General features: G+C 40.6%; 1 protein-coding gene across 1 annotated transcript in view; it reads right to left on the bottom strand.

The window, feature by feature from the left end:
- Positions 1-17,973, bottom strand: part of SHBG (sex hormone binding globulin) — a 39,782-nt gene extending 21,809 nt beyond the window's left edge. The window contains exons 1-2 of the mRNA XM_053716154.1: positions 17,700-17,973; positions 17,037-17,152 (exon numbers count right to left, since the gene is read on the bottom strand). Coding sequence (XP_053572129.1) covers positions 17,037-17,152; positions 17,700-17,762 — 179 coding nt within the window. The 5' untranslated portion in view covers positions 17,763-17,973. The remainder of the gene's footprint in view (positions 1-17,036; positions 17,153-17,699) is intronic.
- Positions 17,974-26,060: the final 8,087 nt, after the last annotated feature.

Genomic DNA, 26,060 nt, shown 5'->3' on the forward strand with positions numbered 1-26,060 from the left:
AATACAGTGCATGATTCTATATACATACAACAACCTCATAAATTAAAGGGACAGTACACTTGATTTTTTTCTATTGTTTAAAAAGATAGATAAAACCTTTACTATACATTCCCCAGCTTTGCATAACTAACATTGTTTTATTAATATACTTTATAACCTCTAAATTTGCCTGTCTCTAAGTCCCTGCAGTGCTTTTTATTAGCTTTTAACTCTTGAACAACTGCCAGACAGTGCTAGTTCATGTGTGCCATATATAGATAGATAGATAGATAGATAGATAGATAGATAGATAGATAGAGAGATAGATAGATAGATATGTATATAAACATTGTGTAAGAACCAGTACTGACTAGCTAAAATACAAGTTTGCAAAATGCACTGTGATAAGGGCAGTCTGCAGGGCCTTAGATACAGGTAATTATAGAGGTAAAAAGAATATTAAGAAAACAGTGTTGGTTATGCAAAACTGGGGAAAGAGTAATAATGGGGTTAGCTATCTTTTTTAACAATAACAATTTTCACGTAGAGTGTTAAAGGCACAGTACACTGTAAAATTGTTTTTATATTAACCCCTTAATGACCAGACCATTTTTCAATTTTCTTACCCTTAATGACAAAGGCTATTTTTACATTTCTGCTGTGTTTGTGTTTAGCTATAATTTTCCTCTTATTCATTTACTGTACCCACACATATTATATACCGTTTTTCTCGCCATTAAATGGAATTTCTAAAGATAACATTATTTTCATCATATCTTATAATTTCCTATAAAAAAATTATAAAATATGAGGAAAAAATGGAAAAAAACACACTTTTTCTAACTTTGACCCCCAAAATCTGTTACACATCTACAATCACCAAAAAACACGCATGCTAAATAGTTTCTAAATTTTGTCCTGAGTTTAGAAATACCCAATGTTTACATGTTCTTTACTTTTTTTGCAAGTTATAGGGCAATAGATACAAGCAGCACTTTGCTATTTCCAAACCACTTTTTTTCAAAATTAGCGCTAGTTACATTGGAACCCTGATATCTGTCAGGAAAACCTGAATAACCCTTGACATGTATATATTTTTTTTTAGAAGACATCCCAAAGTATTGATCTAGGTCCATTTTGGTTTATTTCATGCCACCATTTCACCGCCAAATGTGATCAAATAAAAAAAAAAGTTCACTTTTTCACAAATTTTGTCACAAACTTTAGGTTTCCCACTGAAATTATTTACAAACAGCTTCTGCAATTAAGGCACAAATGGTTGTAAATGCTTCTTTGGGATCCCCTTTGTTCAGAAATAGCAGACTTATATGGCTTTGGCATTGCTTTTTGGTAATTAGAAGGCCGCTAAATGCTGCTGCGCACCACACGTAAATTATGCCCAGCAGTGAAGGGGTTAATTAGGTAGGTTGTAGGGAGCTTGCAGGGTTAATTTTAGCTTTAGGGTAGAGATCAGCCTCCCACCTGACACATCCCACCCCCTGATCCCTCCCAAACAGCTCTCTTCCCTCTCCCACCCCACAATTGTCCCCGCCATCTTAAGTACTGGCAGAAAGTCTGCCAGTACTAAATAAAAGGAGTTTTTTTTTTTTGTAATAAAAAAAATAAAATATTTTAGCTGTGATGGACCCCTGCCTTATCCCCAACCTCCATGATCCCCCCCAAGCTCTCTAACCCTCTCCCCTACCTAATTGCCGCCATCTTGGGTACTGGCAGCTGTCTGCCAGTACCCAATTTGCCCCAAAAACAAAAGTATTTTTTTCTCTTTTGCAATTCTTAATGTTTTCTGTAGTGTAGCAGCCCCCCACAATACCCCCATCCCCCTCCCCCTCCCAGATCCTTTTATATTAATTTTTTAAAAATCTTTTTTCCCCCCTCTTCCCTCCTCATTGGTGTCAGTGGCCAGCTAATGTGCACATACACGCGCGTGCGCCCCCCCCCCCCCGCACGCCGCCCACCCGCCTCCCTTTTACGCTCCCACCCACCAACGAACGGCACCATCGCTACCGGTGCAGAGAGGGCCACAGAGTGGCTCTCTCTGCATCGGAGTCTTCTAAAAAGGTATTGCAGGAAGCCTCCATATGGAGGCATCACTGCAATACCCTGAGAGCTGCTGGAAGCGATTGCGATCGCTTCCAGCACTCTGTTAGACAACTGACGTACCAGGTACGTCTATTATCATTAACTGGTTGTTTTTGCATGACGTACCTGGTACGTCAGTTGTCATTAAGGGGTTAATGTATTTTCAATGACTTGTTATATCAGCTGCAGAGTATAAAATGTATGAGAAATTGCATTTTCAGGTTTATTTGTGTATATGAAGTAGCTGCTTTTGTGCTTTTAAACTACAGCCTATTACAATGGGTTGAGCTTCAGGTAATATCAGAGCTCATTATGTTATAACTGTGTGTACACAGACTTGCTTCAATATTTTATATTTATCTGGAACACCAAAGCTCAATACTTAGAGAGAACAATGGAAAATTATCATTGTATTACTTAACTATCCTGCACCCCACTGTGAGTTTAATTTCTTCTGCTGGCTTTGTTTACTTAGGCTATTCAATAATTGATACTCCAGTATCAAAACTTTCAGTATAGGTTGGGAAACCACAAGCTAAATCGGCTATATTAAAGGCCAAAATAGGGGTAAAGGAGCTACTAGTAAACAATTTAATACACTCCAGAAAGTAAAATGGATCATTAAGAACATTTTAAATGGGAGAATTTTTTGGGGTGAACTGTCCCTTTAACTTCATAGAATATATCAGCAATTAAGCACTGCTATGCTAAATAAACTGTACATTTGCTAGCACAATTAACAAGGTCCTGCATATTCAGTAGTTTAGGTATGCTCTTCTGGTATAATCTGGTGGAATCTATATTCTTAGGCACCTTTGCTGTAGCCAATTAGAGAACAATGAAAATGAATTTAAGCTCTGAGTTAATCAATCACTGCAGAGAATGTTGCATGCTCAAGTAATTTTCCACATAAATGAAAGGGACATAAAACCCAAAACATTTATTTCATGATTCAGATGGAACATACCATTTTACACCATTTTAAACAACTTTCCAATTTACTTCTATTATGAAATTTTCTTTGTTTTATCCTTTGTTGAAAGGTAAGTTCAGGAGCACTATATGGCAGCAGTTTTGCAACAATGTTATACATTGGCAAGAGCACCAGATGGCAGCACTATTTCCTGTCATGTAGTGCTTCAGTCATGTGCATCTAAATATCTCTTCAACAAAGAATAACATAAGAACAACACAAATGTAATTCTTTGATATCAATTGGAAACTGTTTCAAAAGTGTATACTCTATCTGAATCATGAAAGAAATATTTTGAGTTTCATGTCCCTTTAAGTATGAAGGTGGCACTCCAGTCTCTCTCCATCAGTGTCCACAGAATATTTTGCAGTTCTGGGGCACAAGAAACTAAACACTCTGAATACAATTAAAGGGACATACAACCCAATATTTTTCTTTGATGATTAGAATAGGGAGTACAATTTAAAAAAACAACAACAACAACAAAAAAAAACTTTCCAATTGAATTATATTACATTAGTTCTCTTTGTAATGTTTATTGAAGAGCATACCTAGATAAGCTTAGGAGCATTGTCACGGATACCAGGCTGCAAGGGTTACACCCCTACCCCCTATAACCTCACCCCTGTTGTTATTTAGTCTAGGTGTGAAGTGTCTTTCTGTTATTGTGTGAGTCATCCATTGTCCTTTTGTAAGTCAGGATGTGATTAGAATCTTGTTTAACTAACCATTGTCTGATGTTTGTCTAATTGTATAATATTTGTTTCTATTTGTGTAGTAACTACCCCCATTTGTTGTGTGAGTCATTCATTGTCCTTTTGTAAGTCAGGATGTGATTAGCATCTTGTTTAACTAACCATTGTCTGATGTTTGTCTCATTGTATAATATTTGTTCCTATTTGTGTAGTAACTACCCCCATTTGTTGGAAATGTATAAAAGCTGTGTTTTCTGTGCAATAAAGCAGTTTTTTTTCCACCTGAATGCTAGTCTGTCTAGTCATTTAGGTGGGCTCCTGCTAGAATCACTTTCCTGGGCTACATAGCAGTTTGTTCCAGACAGCGGAAGGACCCGTTTGGCGGAGCTACCCAGCCGGGGAAGCCGGGGATCCGTCACATTGGTTGGCAGTGGTGGGATGCTTCTGTCTACCTGAAACGTCCAAACCACCAACTAAAGATCTTGCCGGATGGAGCAGTACCATGGGCTCCGGAAGGAAGAATTAAGAATGTTGCTGCAGGCTAGAGGGAAAGTCGCTGGCAACAAGACAAAGGCAGTACTCGTAGCTGAACTGATGGAGGACGATCGGGCTAGCGAACAGGCTGGTGGGTCGGACAGCGACCAAAGCGGAGGACGGCCAAGTACAGCCTCCACACAAGGGACTACAGTGTCCAACATGCAGCGGCAGGTACAGTGGCAACTGGCTCTCTATGGACCTAACCCCCCCCCCCCGAGGAAATCATTACTCGGATAGTGACTGACGCCACCAAGGTACATATGATCCCCTGGACTCCCCTTCACGGCCCAAGAAACTACGTCACGGGGCTTTCCGAACATTCCAGGATGATGAGATCGAGGATATCGACCGCTATCTACAGCTGTTCGAGACCCAGTGCCGGATGCATGGGGTCGCTGATGCTGACAGGGTTACTATTCTCATTGGGAAACTGTCCAGTAAGGCCCTGGAGGCTTTCCACACTGTCCTTTCCGAGGACCAAGACAACTATGACCGGGTGAAGGAGCGTATCCTTGCCTGGTATGGACTCACACCGGAGGCTCACCGGCTAAGATTCCGGGGGCTACAAAGACAAGAGGAGCAGCCATATACCGAGTTTGCCCACCACTTAGCTCGGTCCTTGAACTCCTGGGTTACTGGGTGCCACATCATCACCCTAGATGGAGCTGTTCAACTCCTCCTCATGGAGTAGTTCTACAACCGCATCCCAGCAGAGATAAGGGACTGGGTAAAGGACAAGGGACCCAGAACAGCTGACTAAGCTGCTGCCCTGGCCGATCAGTTTGTGGATGCCTGGCGTCAGGCAGCCACAGACCTCCAGCCAGCAACCTGCTCCGCTCCAGCCCCAGCGTGACCACCAACAGTTTTTAGGCAGCCCCAGACCCGACCGCCCACTGTGTGCCCGGCTGGAGGCAGCAATTCCCAGGGGTGTTATGGGTATGGACACCCTGGCCATGTGGTACGGAACTGCCCAACAAGACAAAGAAACCCCCCAGCCCAGCCGCCAAGGAACCCTGCACCAACTCTGTGGGGGACTCCTTAAGCCCACACCTACCAGGCCGCTGCCCATTGTGCGCATACAGCGAGCTCCGACCCCTATGCTGAGTGGACAGGAGAAGAAGTGGGTGTTTTGCACCACATCAGCTCAGTGGGCCAAGACAACTGACACCAACATCGGCAAGATATCTGGCTCAACGGGCAGGTGGCTCAAGGAATGAGAGATACGGGGGCCACCATCTCTTTGATTCAGCCTCACCTTGTTCCCCCCTCTGGCACTGGACGGACCCTCACTGTAGGGGTAGCGGGAGGTGCTGTTCTGAGGGTTCCTACTGCCTGGATCCATTTGGACTGGAAAACCGACGCCCGCAATGTAGAAGTGGGGGTTATGCAAAACATCCCTGCCGAGGTCCTGTTGGGAAACGACCTCGGCCACCTTGTCTCTGCCTTTTGGGGGAATACCTCTCCAGACACCTGCCCTGTGACTACCTGCCAGCAGGCCAGATGCCAAGCCACCTCACCAACTCCGGGGACCCAGGTAAGACCTACTGCCCCAACACCTACCTTACCCCGACTAACCGTCCCCACTAAACCCGAACTTGCCGACACCCCCTCCTGGGCAACCCCTTCCAACTTCCCCAAAGAGACCTTGAGCAACCCGACCCTAGCCCCTTACTGAGACCGAGTAGGTGCTGACACCCAGGGCCCCAGAGACGAACGGTTCCAGTGGGAGGGTGAGCTCCTGTAGCGGATCTCCAAGAGGAGAAAAGGACCGGTGCCCAAATGCCAGCTGGTCGTACTGAAGAAGTTTCGGTCCAACCTGCTGAAAATAGGGCATGACATTCCCTTAGCTGGCCACTTAGGAAAACAAAGGACCCACCACTGCTTGACTCAAACCTTCTTCTGGCCAGGTATTACAGCCGATATTAAGGAATACTGTAAATCCTGTGAGGTTTGCCAGAAGGTAGGAAAGACAGGAGATCATACGAAAGCCCCCCTCCATCCCCTGCCCATTATTGATGAACTCTTCAGCCGAGTAGCAGTAGACATCGTGGGGCCATTAGCTCGGCCCAGCCCCTCAGGGAAGAAATACATCCTTATGGTGATAGACTATGACACCCGATACCCAGAGGCAATCCCCTTGGCCAATATCCAGGCGGAGACCATAGCAGATGCGATGCTCCGGATATTCACCAGGGTAGGCTTCCCTCGGGAAGTGGTTTCCTATCAGGGAACACAGTTCACTGTGGAAATCACTCAACAACTCTGGAAGTTGTGTGGGATTAAACCCCTGCACAGCGCCCCTTACCATCCCCAAACAAATGGGCGGTGTGAGAGGTTTAACAGGACCCTAAAGCAACTGCTTTGGATGTTCTCGGCCACTCACAGGGACTGGGAAAAATTCCTGCCACATCTCCTCTTTGCATATCGAGAGGTGCCTCAGGAATCCACAGGTTTTTCCCTCTTTGAACTACTGTATGGTCGAAAGGTTAGGGGCCCGCTAGATTTGGTATGAGCCCACTGGGAGGGAGCCACAGGGGGAGAAGAGCACTCCGTCGTGGGGTACATACTCCAGCTCAGGGACTGGCTGCAGGACCCGGCAGCCCAGGTCCGTGAGAACCTTCAGGCCTCTCAGCACAAACAGAAGCGATGGTACGATCGCAATGCCCGTACCCAAACCCTGATAGTGGGACAGAAGATCCTCGCCCTGAAGCCTGTCAAAACAGACAAGCTACAGGCTTCTTGGCAAGGACCCTACCGGGTTGTGGAACAACTGAACAACACCACATACCTGGTAGCGAAGTGTTCAGATGAAAGGATCCGCCTGACCTTTCATGTGAACATGTTGAAGGCATACATAGAAAGACCCAGAGATGTGGCCGCTATCTGTGCACCGGCAGTGGAGGACTCTGAAAGTCTTTCAATGCCGGAGCTGCCCGGAACTACTGACGCCCCCCAGGGGGTGGATGACATATCCCTAGACGACAGGTTAGAGCCCGGACAGAAAAGGCAGGTCCGGCGACTCCTAGAACAGAGAAGTGACATGTTCTCTACTGTCCATGGGTTTACCACCACAGCCATCCACCGGGTGGAGACCCCAGGACAGACCCCCCTGCGACAGGCTGCCTACAGGGTTCCAGAGGCCGTCAGGGAAAGTATGCACTGGGAGCTCCGGGGAATGTTGGACCTCGGTGTCATTGAACCGTCCAAAAGTCCCTGGGCCTCCTCGGTAGTGTTAGTACCCAAGAAGGACGTAACTACCTGGTTCTGCATTGACTACCGTAGACTCAACGACAGAACCACCACTGACGCCTATCCCATGCCCCGAGTAGATGACTGTAACAACCCAGACATACAAAGTGTCGTTATTACTATTATAAGTAGTTTTACTAAGTTACTCTTAGACATAGTAGATATAACCCTCAGTCATGTAACAGTACCATATCAATAGTTGTTAAATATAGGTGTGTTATCCCAAGCATAAATATATATAAGCAGGTTCTGATACCTATATAGATTGCTAAGGATATTTAATATAGTTATTTACTAGCTCAGTGTCAATATCTGAATGACACTAAAGCTAGCAAGACAACATGGTGGATAGTATGGATATATAGCAAGTGATCACACAGAATAAGATGAGCAACGAGAATATAGATTAAGTTTAGGTGATGTTAACTACTGAAACAACATGAGACAAGAAATAAGTCAGAGTTCGTTACCAATCGTTGTTGTGGTACCAAAGTTGCCTGTGGCTGAGAGCGTTGATACTGTTACTGAGCAGAGCGGTGTGAAGTAGCAGAGAGCAGCCGGAAAGATGTTTGCAGCGTGGGGTTGCGGATGAATCTGATGCGGCCATTGGTGACGTCACCCGCCAAACTGCTGAGCGTGTAGTATCCGGAAAAGTGGCAACCCGAGCTGGGAGAGGTGGCTGAAGGATCCGGTACAGCGGTAAATGCTGTAAGAAAAGAGTTCTGATGTAGAAGGTCAGAGTCAGTCTCAGCAAGAGACTAATAGCATAGGTTGGGACAAAAAGTAGTCCGAGGATATCGGAGGGGCCAGTATCTCTGTAGTTAGGACATTCAATACCAAGCAATGATACTAAACAGAGGTGTGCCTTATAAAGGTGTTGCAAGATGAGATGGAGGCTGGGAGGATTAACCCATCATTACCCATAAGGATGTGACAGAGGGGTCCCCCAAAATGAACCACTCTGGGGTTCAAGGATGAGGCCTGTCTGGGTTACGCCGATGGAAGATAGAAATGAGTCTTGGGGCGGACAGATTAACGGAAGGCTCCCAGGAATCATCTTCAGATGAATACCCTTTCCAACGTATCAAGTACTGCAAGCGGCCAGAGACTCTTCTAGAGTCTAATATTTTCTCCACCTCAAATTCACAATCTGGAATAACAGGAACCTGAGAAGTAGAACTAGTAGATGGATTCCTTAGCTCTTTGTACGGCTTTAGCAGGTTAACGTGAAAGGTGGGATGTATCCTATAGTCGTCGGGGAGTTGCAAAGTGACTGCATTGGAGTTTATTATCCTCTTAATTGGGAAGGGTCCAATGTAGAACCTATTCAATTTCCTTGTGGGTGTACTGAGACGAAGGTTCCTCGTTGATAGCCACACCAGATCTCCAATCATATATTCGGGTGCTGGTTTTCTCCTTAAATTATAGTAAACTTTCTGTCTATCCTGAGCAGTTTTGATATTATCGGCAAGAATAGAGAAGGTTTCAGCGATATTGTTAGTGGTGTCATTAACTACTGGGCACTGACTGTCATATTGAGGGTTGACATGGAACAGTGGATGAAATCCATAGTTGGCGAAGAACGGAGTGGTCTTGATAGTGGAATGATGAGCGTTGTTATGGGCAAACTCTGCCAATGGAAGTAGTGATGACCAGTTATCTTGATATAAGATATTCCTCCAACCACTGATTCGTTCGCTCCGTTTGACCGTTAGTCTGGGGATGGTATGCGGTACTTAAACGTTGTTCAATGGAAAGAGCCTTACAGAGTTCTCTCCACATTCTAGAAGTAAATTGCGTTCCTCTGTCTGTGGTAATTGACAGAGGCAACCCATGTAGTTTTATGACGTTATCAATAAGTAGGGATGCGGATTCCATAGAGGTTGGCAGTTTGTGAAACGGAATGAAGTGTGCCATCTTCGTGAACAAATCAACAACCACCATGATAGTGGTATTATTGCTGGATTTTGGTAGCTCGACTATAAAGTCAGCAGCTATATGAGTCCAAGGTTTTTCAGGTATGGGTAAGGAGAGTAGATATCCTACCGGCTTGTGTTTTTCAATCTTGCAGGTAGTGCAGATGTCACAAGACTGAATGTATTTCTGTATATCTGTGGACATATGTGGCCACCAGTAAGATCTCTTAGTAAGTTCTAAGGTCCTTTGTACCCCTGGGTGTCCCGTTAAGGTTGAATCATGCATGGCTTTGAGTATAGAGATTCTTAGAGATGGAGGTACATATACCTTATTGTCTTTATGGTATAACCCGTCAGTACCTCTTTTTAGCAAGTGTTGAGGCAATGTAACATCAGTTTGCTGATGTTCATGGAAGGAAAATCCTTCATTAAATAGTAATCCAAGTGATTTGCGAAAGCAGTGATCTGGAATAATAGTTCCATATGGTGGTTGTACAGTAGGTAATTCAGGTAGTCTTGAAAGAATGTCAGCTTTTTTATTTTTTGATGCGGGTCTATAAGTTATGTTGTATGTGAACCTTGAAAAGAAGAGACTCCATCTGACTTGTCTAGAAGTCAATGTCCTATGGGTTTTGAGGTATTGGAGGTTTCTATGATCTGTATAAATTTGGATAGGTTTGTCAGTACCCTCTAGGAGATGCCTCCAATGCTCTAGAGCTGCTTTCATAGCAAGTAGCTCCTTCTCTCCAATATGATAATTTAATTCTGAAGCTGTAAGAACTCTAGAATAGAATGCAATAGGGTGAATGGGTTCTTGAGGTGAGGGGCGTTGGGATAGGATGGCGCCAATAGCGTAGTGGGAGGCGTCAACCTCTAAGATATATTGGAGGTTTGATTTGGGAAAAGAAAGTATGGGTGCTGTAGTAAAATATGTTTTCAAATACTGGAAAACTTTATTTGTGCTTTGTGACCATATGAATGGAGTTTGGTTCTTTGTTAGTTCAGTTAGGGGTTTTGTTATGCTAGCGAAATTCCTTATAAATTTTCGGTAGAAATTAGAAAAACCTAAAAACTTCTGAACGTCTTTCTTCGTTTTTGGGATTGGCCAGTTAAGTATAGTTGAAACCTTGTCGGTTTCCATGGAGATACCCTGTGGTGTAATGTGGTATCCCAGAAATGTAATCTCCTGTGAATGGAAGATACACTTCTCTAGTTTCACGTACAAGTGATGTGCCTGTAGCCTAGATAGTACAGTTCTGACTAGCTTGATGTGTTCATCAATGTTATTTGAATAAATTAATATGTCGTCTAGGTAAATCACCATTGACATATCAAGTAGATCTCTGAATATATCATTTATGAACCTTTGAAAGGTAGCAGGGGCGTTACAGAGCCCGAAAGGCATCACGGTGTATTCGTATAGTCCGTAACGGGTTCTGAACGCCGTAAGCCATTCATCACCTGGTCTAATTCTTATCAGATTATATGCTCCCCTTAAGTCAAGCTTTGTAAATATAGATGCACCCCTAAGGTGTTCTATTAACTCTGGAATCAAAGGAAGGGGGTAACGGTTTTTAACAGTTCTTTTATTTAATTCCCTATAGTCTACAATGGGACGCAGGGATTGGTCTTTGTTTTTGACAAAAAAGATACCTGCTCCTGCTGGAGAGGTGGAAGGTCTTATAAACCCTTTCCGTAAGTTTTCGTTTATATATGTTTTTAAATGAGATAACTCATTTTCAGATAGTGGGAAAATTTGGCCATAGGGAATATCTGATCCCGGGATTAAATCTATTGGGCAGTCATATGGCCTATGTGGTGGGAGAGTTTCGGCCTCTTTTTTACAGAAAACTTGTTCAAATTCTATGTATTGTTGTGGTATTTGAACCTCTGTGACTGACAGTATTTGTATATTTGGTGTACATGTAGACTGACAGTATGGAGAGTTAAAAAGCACAGTGTTGGATTCCCATAGTATCGTGGGTTGGTGTAACCTAAGCCATTGTAGCCCAAGTATCAAAGAATAGATGGGTGATGTAAGTACATCAAAAGTTATGTACTCGCGGTGGTTATTTTGTGTTGTAACCAGTATGGGTACTGTCTGGTGTGTAATAGGCCCTGACTCAAGTTGTTTACCGTCAATAAGGCGCACCAGAACAGGTTTCTGCTTCTTAACAAGTGGTATTTTATTAAACTTGACAAGTGCATAATCAATATAACAGGAATATGCGCCAGAGTCAATAACAGCTTCAGAGCTGAGGCGGCGGTGGTCCCACTGCAAAGAGATTGGAATAAGACAGTTTGTTACCTGGGAGTTGGTAGTTTTCAAGGTTAACACTGTGTCAGAGTTCTTACCCTTTTTAGTTCTTTTAAGTACTGGGCAAGTGGAAACATCATGTTCCTTTGAAGCACAATATAGACATAGGTGATTAAGTCTTCGTCTGTTTTTCTCCTCTAAAGTGAGAGGTCCTTTGATGGCACCGATATCCATTGGCTCCTCTGTACCCTTTAGTTGTAAAGGACTTCGGGGATCATGATATCTAATATTGGTGTCATGAGAAACTTTTTCCTGTTTTCTCTCTCTAATTCTGTGATCAATCTTTATGCTTAGTTGCATTAGACCTTCCAAATTATCTGGTAAGTCTAGTCTTGCAAAATCATCTTTAATATGTTCTGAGAGTCCTAGTCTGAACTGACTTTTTAGGGAAACTTGATTCCAGCCTGAATCTAGTTGCCAGATTTTAAACTCAGAAATGTAATCTTCCACAGCTCTTTTATTTTGTTTCAGATTCCTGAGTTTGTGCTCTGCAGTGCTTTGTCTGTGGGGGTCCTCATATAAGGAAGATAAGGAACTGAGGAAATCATCAAGTGAGTTTAACATAGGACTATTTTGTTCGTAAAGCGAATCTGCCCAAACCCTGGGTTCACCCCTTAAATAGGATATCATTGTTAAAACCTTGATTTTGTCAGTTGCAAAGGTTTTTGGTTTTAAAGTAAAGAATAAAGTGCAGGCATTAATGAACCGTCTGAATTGCTTCCTGTCACCACTAAACTTATCAGGTGGACTAACAGGGGGCTCTGGTGGGGTGTCAGTGTGATGAGGTGCTGGGGTAAGCCCTTCTTTAATTATATTTTTCAAGGTTTGGTTTTCTATCTGTAGATCTCTCAGGCCTAAATTTAATTGATCCACCTTTTGGCCTAGAGTGACCACATAATTAGAGAGCTCTGCAGGATTCATCACACCTATATATCTTTTTTGGGCTTGGTATTCCTGTAACAACCCAGACATACAAAGTGTCGTTATTACTATTATAAGTAGTTTTACTAAGTTACTCTTAGACATAGTAGATATAACCCTCAGTCATGTAACAGTACCATATCAATAGTTGTTAAATATAGGTGTGTTATCCCAAGCATAAATATATATAAGCAGGTTCTGATACCTATATAGATTGCTAAGGATATTTAATATAGTTATTTACTAGCTCAGTGTCAATATCTGAATGACACTAAAGCTAGCAAGACAACATGGTGGATAGTATGGATATATAGCAAGTGATCACACAGAATAAGATGAGCAACGAGAATATAGATTAAGTTTAGGTGATGTTAACTACTGAAACAACATGAGACAAGAAATAAGTCAGAGTTCGTTACCAATCGTTGTTGTGGTACCAAAGTTGCCTGTGGCTGAGAGCGTTGATACTGTTACTGAGCAGAGCGGTGTGAAGTAGCAGAGAGCAGCCGGAAAGATGTTTGCAGCGTGGGGTTGCGGATGAATCTGATGCGGCCGTCGGTGACGTCACCCGCTGAGCGTGTAGTATCCGGAAAAGTGGCAACCCGAGCTGGGAGAGGTGGCTGAAGGATCCGGTACAGCGGTAAATGCTGTAAGAAAAGAGTTCTGATGTAGAAGGTCAGAGTCAGTCTCAGCAAGAGACTAATAGCATAGGTTGGGACAAAAAGTAGTCCGAGGATATCGGAGGGGCCAGTATCTCTGTAGTTAGGACATTCAATACCAAGCAATGATACTAAACAGAGGTGTGCCTTATAAAGGTGTTGCAAGATGAGATGGAGGCTGGGAGGATTAACCCATCATTACCCATAAGGATGTGACAATGACCTGTTAGATCGAATCGCCCGGGGCCACTTCCTGACCACCCTCGACCTATGCAAGGGTTATTGGCAAATTCCCCTCGACCCTGAGTCCATCCCCAAGTCTGCCTTCATCACTCCCTTTGGCTTATACCAGTTTAAGGTCATGCCGTTTGGAATGAAGAACACCCCAGCCACTTTCCAAAGAATGGTAGACCGTCTGTTAGATGGCCTATAGGACTATGTCTGTGCATACCTGGATGACATCGCTATCTATAGCAAGACCTGGGAGGACCATCTAGTCCACCTAGGCATTGTCTTAGATCGTCTTCTAGCCACTGGACTAACCTTGAAGCCAGATAAGTGTACCATTGGACGCTCGGAGGTTCAATACTTGGGCCACCGAGTCGGCTGTGGTAAGTCGAGGCAGTGGCTAACTGGCCCACCCCCAGGACCAAAACCCAAGTCCTTGCCTTTCTGGGTACTGCAGGCTACTACCGGAGGTTTGTCCCCAATTACAGCACCCTCGTCAAACTCCTGACTGACCTGACCCGTAAACAACTTCCCCGACAGGTCCTGTGGTCCCCTGAGTGTGAACAAGCCTTCCAGAGTCTTAAGTCTGCCTTAATCTCTGCTTTAGTACTGGCCGCACCTAACCCAGCCAAACGCTTTTCTGTCCACACAGATGCCTCCATGTTCGGGTTGGGGGCCATACTAAGTCAGGCAGATGACGAAGGAAAGGACCACCCCGTTGCCTACCTCAGTCGAAAACTGCTACCCCTGGAAGTAGGCTACGGGGCAGTCAAGAAAGAGTGTCTGATGCTGGTATGGGCTTTGAAGAAGTTGCAGCCCTACCTATATGGAAGACCATTCACCATCCTCACTGACCATAATCCCCTTGTATGGCTCAACCGAGTTTCCAGGGACAACGGGAGACTGTTGAAGTGGAGCCTAGCCCTGCAGCCATTTAACTTTGACATTCAGTACCGACCGGGAAAAAGCAATGGGAATGCTGGCGGACTTTGCTGGCGGACTGAAGTGGCATAAATTCCTCAGACATCCCCAGGCCGACCTGTATGTGGATCTAGCCAGGCCTGCCAAACTGGAGGGGGGGAGATGTCAGGGATACCAGGCTGCAAGGGTTAAACCCCTACCCCCTATAACCTCACCCCTGTTGTTATCTAGTCTAGGTGTGAAGTGTCTTTCTGTTATTGTGTGAGTCATCCATTGTCCTTTTGTAAGTCAGGATGTGATTAGAATATTGTTTAACTAACCATTGTCTGATGTTTCTATTTGAGTAGTAACTACCACCATTTGTTGGAAATGTATAAAAGCTGTGTTTTCTGTGCAATAAAGCAGTTCTTTTTTTTTCACCTGAATGCTAGTCTGTCTAGTCATTTAGGTGGGCTCCTGCTAGAATCACTTTCCTGGGCTACATAGCAGTTTGTTCCAGACAGCGGAAGGACCTGTTTGGCAGAGCTACCCAGCCGAGGTAGCCGGGGATCCGTCAAAAGCATTATATGGCAGCAATTTTGCATCAATGCTTTTAACTTATAAATAGTTCAAACACTGACATCTAGATCCAAAAAAGTTTATAATATTTTTTATAACTGCTGTCATATAGTATGCTCTTCAACAAAGGATCCCAAGAGTGTGAAATACATTTTAAAATTGAAGTACAATGGGACATTGTTTAAAAGTGTACTGTGTGAATCATCAAATAATAATCATCATCATCATTCATCATCAATCAATCATCATTATGAGTTTTATCTCCCTTTAAGTCAGTAGCAATAAGTAAAGCAGAAGATAATAATGTTCAAGGCTGCACATCATTTTAAATATGATGGCTCATTGGCATAAAAACAGGAAATAGGTGCTTATATGTGTATATAAAGAGCAAAACTCCAGGAGGGAAATCCCCCCCCCCCAACCATGGACACCAATGCCTTTCTGGGGGGAAATGGAACAAACAAACTTTTCATAGGTATATATTAATGTATTAGGCAGTATTTGTTGTTTTATTTTCCTTTACTAAACAAAGCTGTACAATAAAACCTGTTGTTCTACAAACATCACTAGTTAAAAATATTTTGATACACTTCAGTTACTTCCATTTTCTCTGCTCCCTCAATCATGTAACAAATATACATATATACTGTGCACATGCTTAGTAGGAGAATTTTAACTTTCGTGTCCCTTTAATGGGTTAAAAAAACCAAAGCAAAGGCTGCACTCTCATAAAAGTGAAGAAAATGTACTCAAGAGCAACGTTTCGGGGCTCCTGCCCCTTTCTCAAGCTGAAATAATACTTTGAACATCACTCAAATATACCCCAACCAATAAAACAAGGGCCACTCAGAAATAAAGGGTGGGAACAAAACATCATTACTTACATACATCATATGTTAACCCTTAAAGGGACATGAAACCCAAAAAAAATTATTTCATGATTCAGATAGAGCTTAGAAATTTAAACAACTTTCCAGTTTACTTCTGTTATCTAATTAACTTCATTCTCTTATTCCTTCTGTTGCAATTTTGGGTTTCATATCCCTTAACCCCTTGAGTGCTAATGACGGCTCTGAGCCAACACAAATTGTATCAGTACGGTGCTAATGACGGCTCAGAGTCGTCACTAGCACTCTACCACTTTGAGGGAGATCTGGGGGCTCCCACCGGCTCTCACGTTATGTGCGGTGACGTCACGCGCAATGACGTGATGACGTCACCACGCAACTTTTTTTAACATTAACAATGTTAAATATAGGAGCAGGGGGCATGCTGCTTAGAAGCCTGTATCTCAGGCATCTAAGCAGCTACAGACTCCAAGACCCACCGTTAGAAAGGTAATCGCCTAACCTTTCCAACAGTGTAAGTCTTGGGGATCTGAAATATAAAAAAAAAAAAGTTAAAAAAATATATTTTTAAAAGTATAAAATAAAAAAAAAACTTTAAAAAAACCTTAGCACCTAGGTGGGAAAGTGCTTAGCACTCAAAGGGTTAAATACCCCAACTAAATCTAAAAAAATGCCCAAGATTAAAAACGACCTGATAGAAGGTCAGCAGAATAAAGTAACTGGCACCTATCTAGCTAGTTTAATGGGTACGATTAAAAAGTCACGCTAACTGTTGCTCGCTAGTTATATTGGGGTTTTGCACGCAATGGAAATATCACATATATTACAAGTTGAAATTAAACGTGATCGCAAAAGAAGAATTGTATTTTACACTCGTCAGGTTAGCGCGACTGAAACCCTCACATAAAGGGTAGTGTGTTGAAAAAAGTACCACTAAACACAAAATAAATACATTGCAAAATACAATTACACTCATATAAACACTAATAAAAATGATTCATATAAATATTAAAAAAGTTATATGGGTTAAAATGTATATGGTATATAACAAGGAGTTTGACTGCAAAGGGCTATATTGTATATATACATAATTATACACGCCTAATCCAGCAACTCCCCCCTATTCTGTCCTTACCTGGTCACTTTGGTCATATCTATGTGAACAGTTCTTGCTGGGAGACCTAGGCCCCATTTCTGGCCGATGTTAATGTGTTGTTCTGGGTCCAAGAATCCCCCGTAGCAGCTCGGTTCCTAAAGGGTAACCCAGCAGGGAGATTATCTGAGGGAGAAAACATTGGTATCTTTCTCTGTATCTTTGTTTTCTACTCTATATACTCTTTCCTGGTTTATAGGTCCTATTCTTTGTAATCTTTCCCATGCCCCACAATGTAAATCTTACTACTGCCATATATGTATTTGTTACTGTCTTTATTTTCTAAAACTTCAACATTTTATCTCTACCAGTCTCTCAATTGCACTTATTTCTGCCTCTCAGTTGTCCCTTTCTGTCCTGTTTTTTTCCTCCATTTCTGCTTAGTACCTTCTTCTGCATTCTCACAAATACACTCCCATCTGTGCCTTTTAACCCCCTTTGATCCTGGTTGAAGCTCTCTAACCCTCCCTTGCATGGTTTTTGCCATAAGTCAGTAGCCCTATGAAAGTTTTACTAACAATTTAAAGAACTTTCCATTGAGAAAAATCTCTCGAATTGATGTTATCCTATAGAGCTGATTTGCTAAAGGATGTGGTAACTTTGAAGACTAATATAAGAACTGGTCGTCAATGAAATTTCTCTCACCTCTGCTCTGCCATCTCTGAGGCTAAAGATCCAGATGAAAAGTAATATGTGACAATTCTTCATTGTCTAATATCAATGCTGTCTCGGGACTGTGGTGTATTACACAGAGCTTTTTCAATATACAAACTGCTAGACCTCACCCACATAGAGTCAAAACATATATGTAAAATCCCCTTGTTCTCTAAATAACCAGCAAATCATAGAGCTCCAGAGAAAAATAAAAAAATGTCTTTAACCAGATGGTCAGAGGGAGAGACCATATCACAGTGAGTGCTCTTTGGACGATGAGGGGGGAGCTCTTGTTGATAACAGTTAGGTGTTTATACATCCATTGAATCTCCTCCCTATTGTTCAACTCCGCCTCTCTTATTGATTCCTTTTTCTCAACATTCTTGCAGTACATATTTAAATGAAATACAAATAAAATGTGTTTAGGTCTGCTAGCAAACATTTAGTCACACACAGTAACTGTAACGAGCTTTGGTGGCCTTAGGAGCACCTATGCTGGGATTATGAATATAAGTGCGAATCAGTGGAGTGGTGACGAGTGGGGTCCTGGAGTATTAAAAAGTGAGGTCAAGAGGGTGAATGATTAATAGGATCATGTCAGTGTGAATAATAGTGTAAGTGAAATCTGGAGATATGATCAGTGAGGCTATGATGCATGAGAAAGACTTAAAGGGACAGTTTAGTCAATCTTAAACTTTCATGTTCCATTGGTGATATTTTTGAAAAGCTAAACCTAGGCAGGCTCAAACAGATTTCTAAACCGTTGAAAACCGGCTCTTAGCTCAGAGCATTTTGAAAGTTTTTCACAGTTAGACAGTACTAGTTCGTGTGTGTCATATAGATAACGTTGTGCTCATTCCCGTGGAGTTATTTAGGAGTCTGCACTGATCGGCTAAACTGCATGTCTGTCAAAAGCACTGAGATAAGGGGGCAGTCTGCAGAGGCTTAGATACAAGTTGATCACAGAGGTAAAACATGTATTATTATAACTGTGTTGGTTATGCAAAACTGGGGAATGTGTAATAAAGGGATTATCTATCTATTTAAACAATAAAAATTCTGGTGTAGATTGTCCCTTTAAGCCCCGGCTAAAATGTAAGTCAATATTAAAGGGATATGAAACCCAAATTCTTTTTTTCAAGATTCAGATACAGCATACAATTTTAAATATCTTTCCAATTAATCTCTTTTATCAATTTTGCTTCATGTTCTTGGTATCCTTTAAAGAAGGAGCAGCAATGCACTACTGGGAGCTAGCTGAACACATCTGTAAGCCAATAACAACAGGCATATATGAGCAGCCACCAATCAGCAGCTAGCTTCCATCTCATGAGCCTACCTAGGTATTCTTTTCAATAAAGAATACCAAGAGAACGAGGCAAATTAGATAATAGAAGTAAGTTGGAAAATTGTTTAAAAATGTATGAATGAAATACATTTTTTGTGTTTCATGTCCCTTTTCAATGTTTGTTGCACAAATTATAATTAAACAAATTTATGCTAAATTATGCAACTAATTTGGGCTTTGGATAGTGTAAGTTTAATTTATAATTAACAGAAATGTTACACTATTGCAAAGTATTACATTGCGGCCATTCGGCTGGCAACATTTTCTGGATAGAACACTGATAAGTAGTGTGGGGAGTTAAAACATTTATTGGTGAGAAGGGCTGAATTTTTGGGCTACGAAAGCACTGGAACATGTTACAGCTCAATAACTTATTTGTAACACACAAAAGACCCTGCCCATGTGACTCATTCATGCATCCAGTAAGCAAAGTTCAAGGAGAGTGTGCCCTCATCTCTGCAACTGGCTAACTCATGTCCATCAAGGGAAGATGCTTCAGTGTTCAGTGAACAAGTTTTTTAGATTATATGTTTGTGTTTGGATGAATAATTTACAACAAAGCGCTGATTGAAGGAACTCAACATTCTTTAATCCCACCAAAGGGCTAGATTACAAGTGGAGCACTAAATTATCACCTGTTTGCGTGTTCGCGATAATTAACCAGCCATTACAAGAGGCTGGTTATTGGCACCGCAAGCTCGCTGTAGCAATTATCGCTCAGAAAATTAACTAGAGATCAGATCTCTGGATAATTTTCTAAAAGTTCCCCAAATTCCCTCAAAATAGAGGGCATTATAGTTTTTATTTTAAAAAAGCACAATTTTTTAAAAATAAAAAATAACTGCACTAGGCAATTTTGGGGCTTTAAAGTAGGTGGGAGTGGGGTATTAGAAAAAAAAGCACTGAAAACTGTGTGTTCCCATAGACCGCAATGTAAATATACATGTATATGCTTATATACATATATATTTATGTGCTAATATGTGTATATATATATATATATATATATATATATATATATATATATATATATATATACAGTATATGTATATACAGTATTCCTATACATATATATTTATGTGCTAATATGTGTATATATATATACAGTATATGTATATACAGTATTCCTATACATATATATTTATGTGCCAATGTGTGTATATATACAGTATATGTATATACAGTATTCCTATACATATATATTTATGTGCTAATATGTGTATATATACAGTATATGTATATACAGTATTCCTATACATATATATTTATGTGCTAATATGTGTATATATATATATATACAGTATATGTATATACAGTATTCCTATACATATATATTTATGTGCTAATATGTGTGTATATATATATATATATATATATATATATATATATATATATACAGTATATGTATATACAGTATTCCTATACATATATATTTATGTGCTAATATGTGTATATATATACAGTATATGTATATACAGTATTCCTATACATATATATTTATGTGCTAAAATGTGTATATATACAGTATATGTATATACAGTATTCCTATACATATATATTTATGTGCTAATATGTGTATATATATATATATATATATATATACAGTATATGTATATACAGTATTCCTATACATATATATTTATGTGCTAATATGTGTATATATACAGTATATGTATATACACTATTCCTATACATATATATTTATGTGCTAATATGTGTATATATACAGAATATGTATATACAGTATTCCTATACATATATATTTATGTGCTAATATGTGTATATATACAGTATATGTATATACAGTATTCCTATACATATATATTTATGTGCTAATATGTGTATATATACAGTATATGTATATACAGTATTCCTATACATATATATTTATGTGCTAATATGTGTATATATATATATATACAGTATATGTATATACAGTATTCCTATACATATATATTTATGTGCTAATATGTGTGTATATATATATATATATATATATATATATATATACAGTATATGTATATACAGTATTCCTATACATATATATTTATGTGCTAATATGTGTATATATACAGTATATGTATATACAGTATTCCTATACATATATATTTATGTGCTAATATGTGTATATATACAGTATATGTATATACAGTATTCCTATACATATATATTTATGTGCTAATATGTGTATATATACAGTATATGTATATAAAGTATTCCTATACATATATATTTATGTGCTAATATGTGTATATATACAGTATATGTATATACAGTATTCCTATACATATATATTTATGTGCTAATATGTGTATATATATACAGTATATGTATATACAGTATTCCTATACATATATATTTAAAAATGCTGCACATCAATGTGCTACTTACCCCCTTCGCTGCAAGAGGCTCTGATGCCGTCTCTGACGGCATCTGCACGAGACTCCCATAGGAGCCTATGGAAGCATGCTCTCATGAGCGCAATGCTTTCTAGCAATGTGAATGCGAGCTTGTGATCGCATTGCGATTTACTTGTAATACCAGCGTACATTGTGCGCTGGTATTACAAAGTGGAGCGCTAATATCGCTTTTACACAAGCGATATTTAGCATTCCACTTGTAATCTAGCCCAAAATGTTTAATCAAAGAAATAATGTACCCTTGATTTTTCTCCCCTTGTTCACAATGATCCAATTTACCATTAAATTGTTTACCTTTATCTTTGCATTTGAAATATCTGTTTTTGTCTGTGGTATCCTTACTGATCCTGAATGTTTCTATGCTTAAGTATATACTATAGAAAGGTTGTGCAAACATAGCCAGTTGAAGAAATTAAACTCTTGGTGGGGGTTAGGAGAGATACGTAATAAAATATTAATTTGCAATTGTTCTCTCTAAGTATTGGGCTTTGGTACAAAAAATAGATATAGTATAAAGAAGCATGTGTGTGTACAGAAAGTGATAAAATAAGGAGATCTGATTTACCTGCAAGCTCAACTCATTTTAATGGGTTGTGGTTTCAAAGATCAAAAACAGCTATTTCATACACAAAACTAAATTCTAGAAGCAAACTGTCATATATTTTATACCCTGCAGCTGGTATAACAAGCAATTTGAAACACATTAAGGGAACAACAATTTTACAGTACACCGTCCTTTTAAAGAAAATAAAAACATAACAATATTCATTAATTTATTTATTTATTGTGCCTGCTTTTGCTGTTTGTTACACAGTAATTGAGTACAAGCTCATTTACATTTGTCTTTAACCACTCATATAAAAAGAAACCAGAAGAGACACTAAACCCATTGCAATTACAATATATATATATATATATCTTTTGTCTTAATATAAAATGCTGCAATTGTTTTTATTTGGGGGCTTTTTTATTTTCATAGGGATTAGGTTTAATTTTTTTTATTTTTGATAATTTGGTTTATTATTTTTTGTAATGTTAGAGTTTTTTATTTTTTGAAATCTTAGATTAATTTAATCTTATTTTTTTTTTTTTTAAGTAATGTTACCTTTTTTCTTTTAATTGTTTGTAACTTAGTATTTTTTAATTTAGGTAATTGGGGTTAATTTAGGGGGTGTTAGGTTAGGGGGCTAAGTAATTTAATTTGCTATTTGCGTTGTGTGGGTTTGGCGGTTTAGGGGTTATTAGTTTTATTAGGATTATTGCGTTGTTAATAGATTTAAAAGGTTTGTTGCAATGTGGGTTAATGGTGGATTAGGGGTTAATAGCTTTAATAGGTACTAAGCGATGTGGGTGAATGGTGGATTAGGGGTTAATAGTTTAATTAGGCATATTGCGTTGTGGGGGGGTTGTCGGTTTAGGGGTTAATACTTTTATTATTAGTTCTAATGTAGGTTTAAAGGCAGATATAGGGGTTTTATGTGTTGGGTTTATTTTTGGGAGGCGGGTTAGACTTTTACGGGAGATTTTATATTTTTTTTATTTTCATAGGTGCCGGCATTTTCTAAAGTACCGTAAGTCACTGGCGACTCCAGAAATTTTTATTTACGCTCATTTCTGGACATCGCTAGTTTATCCAACTTACGGCACTTTATGAACTGCCGGTGCTGTATATGTGATACCCCGATGTGCGAGGTGAAATTACGGGTGGCGCGGGTTTCAGCAGTTGCACTGAAGCCTGCACCACATGTGTAATCTCGCCCCAATTAGGGAAATATATGTAGCAGGGTTAGCATTGACTCCAACATCGCAATACAAGATTTGCTATGCAGCACAACCCCTGCCTGATTTGCTATGCAGCACTACCACTGTCTGATTTGTTATGCAACACTACCGTTGTCTTATTTGCTATGCAGCACAACCACTGTCTGATTTGTTATGCAGCATTACCACCCACTGTCTGATTTGTTATGCAGCACTACCGTTGTCTGATTTGTTATGCAGCACAACCACTGTCTGATTTGCTATGCAACACTACCACTGTCTGATTTGTTATGCAGCACTATCACTGTATGATTTGTTATGCAGCACAACCACTGTCTGATTTGCTATGCAGCACAACCATTGTCTGATTTGCTATGCAGCACAATCACTGTCTGATTTGCTATGCAGCACAACCATTGTCTGATTTGCTATGCAGCACTACCACTGTCTGATTTGTTATGCAGCACAACCACTGTCTGATTTGCTATGCAGCACTACCATTGTCTGATTTGTTATGCAGCCCTATCACTGTATGATTTGTTATGCAGCACAACCACTGTCTGATTTGCTATGCAGCACAACCACTGTCTGATTTTCTATGCAGCACTACCACTGTCTGATTTGTTATGCAGAACTACCACTGTCTGATTTGCTATGCGGAACTACCATTGTCTGATTTGCTATGCAGCACAACCACTGTCTGATTTTCTATGCAGCACTACCATTGTCTGATTTGCTATGCAGCACTACCACTGTCTGATTTGCTATGCAGCACAACCATTGTCTGATTTTCTACGCAGCACAACCACTGTCTGATTTTCTATGCAACACAACCATTCTCTGATTTGCTATGCAGCACTACCACTGTCTGATTTGTTATGCAGCACAACCACTTTCTGATTTGCTATGCAGCACTACCATTGTCTGATTTGCTATGCAGCACTACCACTGTCTGATTTGTTATGCAGCACAACCACTGTCTAATTTGCTATGCAGCACAACCATTGTCTGATTTGCTATGCAGCACTACCACTGTCTGATTTGTTATGCAGCACAACCACTGTCTGATTTGCTATGCAGCACTACCACTGTCTGATTTGCTATGCAGCACAACCACTGTCTGATTTGCTATGCAGCACTACCATTGTCTGATTTGCTACGCAGCACTACCACTGTCTGATTTGCTATGCAGCACAACCATTGTCTGATTTGCTATGCAGCACAACCACTGTCTGATTTGCTATGCAACACAACCATTGTCTGATTTGCTATGCAGCACTACCACTGTCTGATTTGTTATGCAGCACAACCACTTTCTGATTTGCTATGCAGCACTACAATTGTCTGATTTGCTATGCAGCACAACCACTGTCTGATTTGTTATGCAGCACAACCACTGTTTGATTTGCTATGCAGCACAACCATTGTCTGATTTGCTATGCAGCACTACCACTGTATGATTTGTTATGCAGCACAACCACTGTCTGATTTGCTATGCAGCAGTACCACTGTCTGATTTGCTATGCAGCACAACCACTGTCTGATTTGCTATGCAGCACAACCATTGTCTGATTTGCTATGCAGCACAACCACTGTCTGATTTACTATGCAGCACTATCACTGTCTGATTTGCTATGCAGCACAACCATTGTCTGATTTGCTATGCAGCACTACCACTGTCTGATTTGTTATGCAGCACAACCACTGTCTGATTTGCTATGCAGCACTACCACTGTCTGATTTGCTATGCAGCACAACCATTGTCTGATTTGTTATGCAGCACAACCACTGTTTGATTTGCTATGCAGCACAACCATTGTCTGATTTGCTATGCAGCACTACCACTGTATGATTTGTTATGCAGCACAACCACTGTCTGATTTGCTATGCAGCAGTACCACTGTCTGATTTGCTATGCAGCACAACCATTGTCTGATTTGCTATGCAGCACAACCATTGTCTGATTTGCTATGCAGCACAACCACTGTCTGATTTACTATGCAGCACTATCACTGTCTGATTTGCTATGCAGCACAACCATTGTCTGATTTGCTATGCAGCACTACCACTGTCTGATTTGTTATGCAGCACAACCACTGTCTGATTTGCTATGCAGCACAACCACTGTCTGATTTGCTATGCAGCACAACCATTGTCTGATTTGCTATGCAGCACTACCACTGTCTGATTTGCTATGCAGCACTACCACTGTCTGATTTGCTATGCAGCACTACCACTGTCTGATTTGCTATGCAGCACAACCACTGTCTGATTTGCTATGCAGCACAACCACTGTCTGATTTGCTATGCAACACAACCATTGTCTGATTTGCTATGCAGCACTACCACTGTCTGATTTGTTATGCAGCACAACCACTTTCTGATTTGCTATGCAGCACTACAATTGTCTGATTTGCTATGCAGCACTGCCACTGTCTGATTTGTTATGCAGCACAACCACTGTCTGATTTGCTATGCAGCACTACCACTGTCTGATTTGCTATGCAGCACAACCACTGTCTGATTTGCTATGCAGCACAACCACTGTCTGATTTGCTATGCAGCACAACCATTGTCTGATTTGCTATGCAGCACAACCACTGTCTGATTTACTATGCAGCACTATCACTGTCTGATTTGCTATGCAGCACAACCATTGTCTGATTTGCTATGCAGCACTACCACTGTCTGATTTGTTATGCAGCACAACCACTGTCTGATTTGCTATGCAGCACTACCACTGTCTGATTTGCTATGCAGCACAACCATTGTCTGATTTGTTATGCAGCACAACCACTGTTTGATTTGCTATGCAGCACAACC

Source organism: Bombina bombina, chromosome 6 (assembly GCF_027579735.1).
Source record: "Bombina bombina isolate aBomBom1 chromosome 6, aBomBom1.pri, whole genome shotgun sequence".
NCBI lineage: Eukaryota > Metazoa > Chordata > Amphibia > Anura > Bombinatoridae > Bombina > Bombina bombina.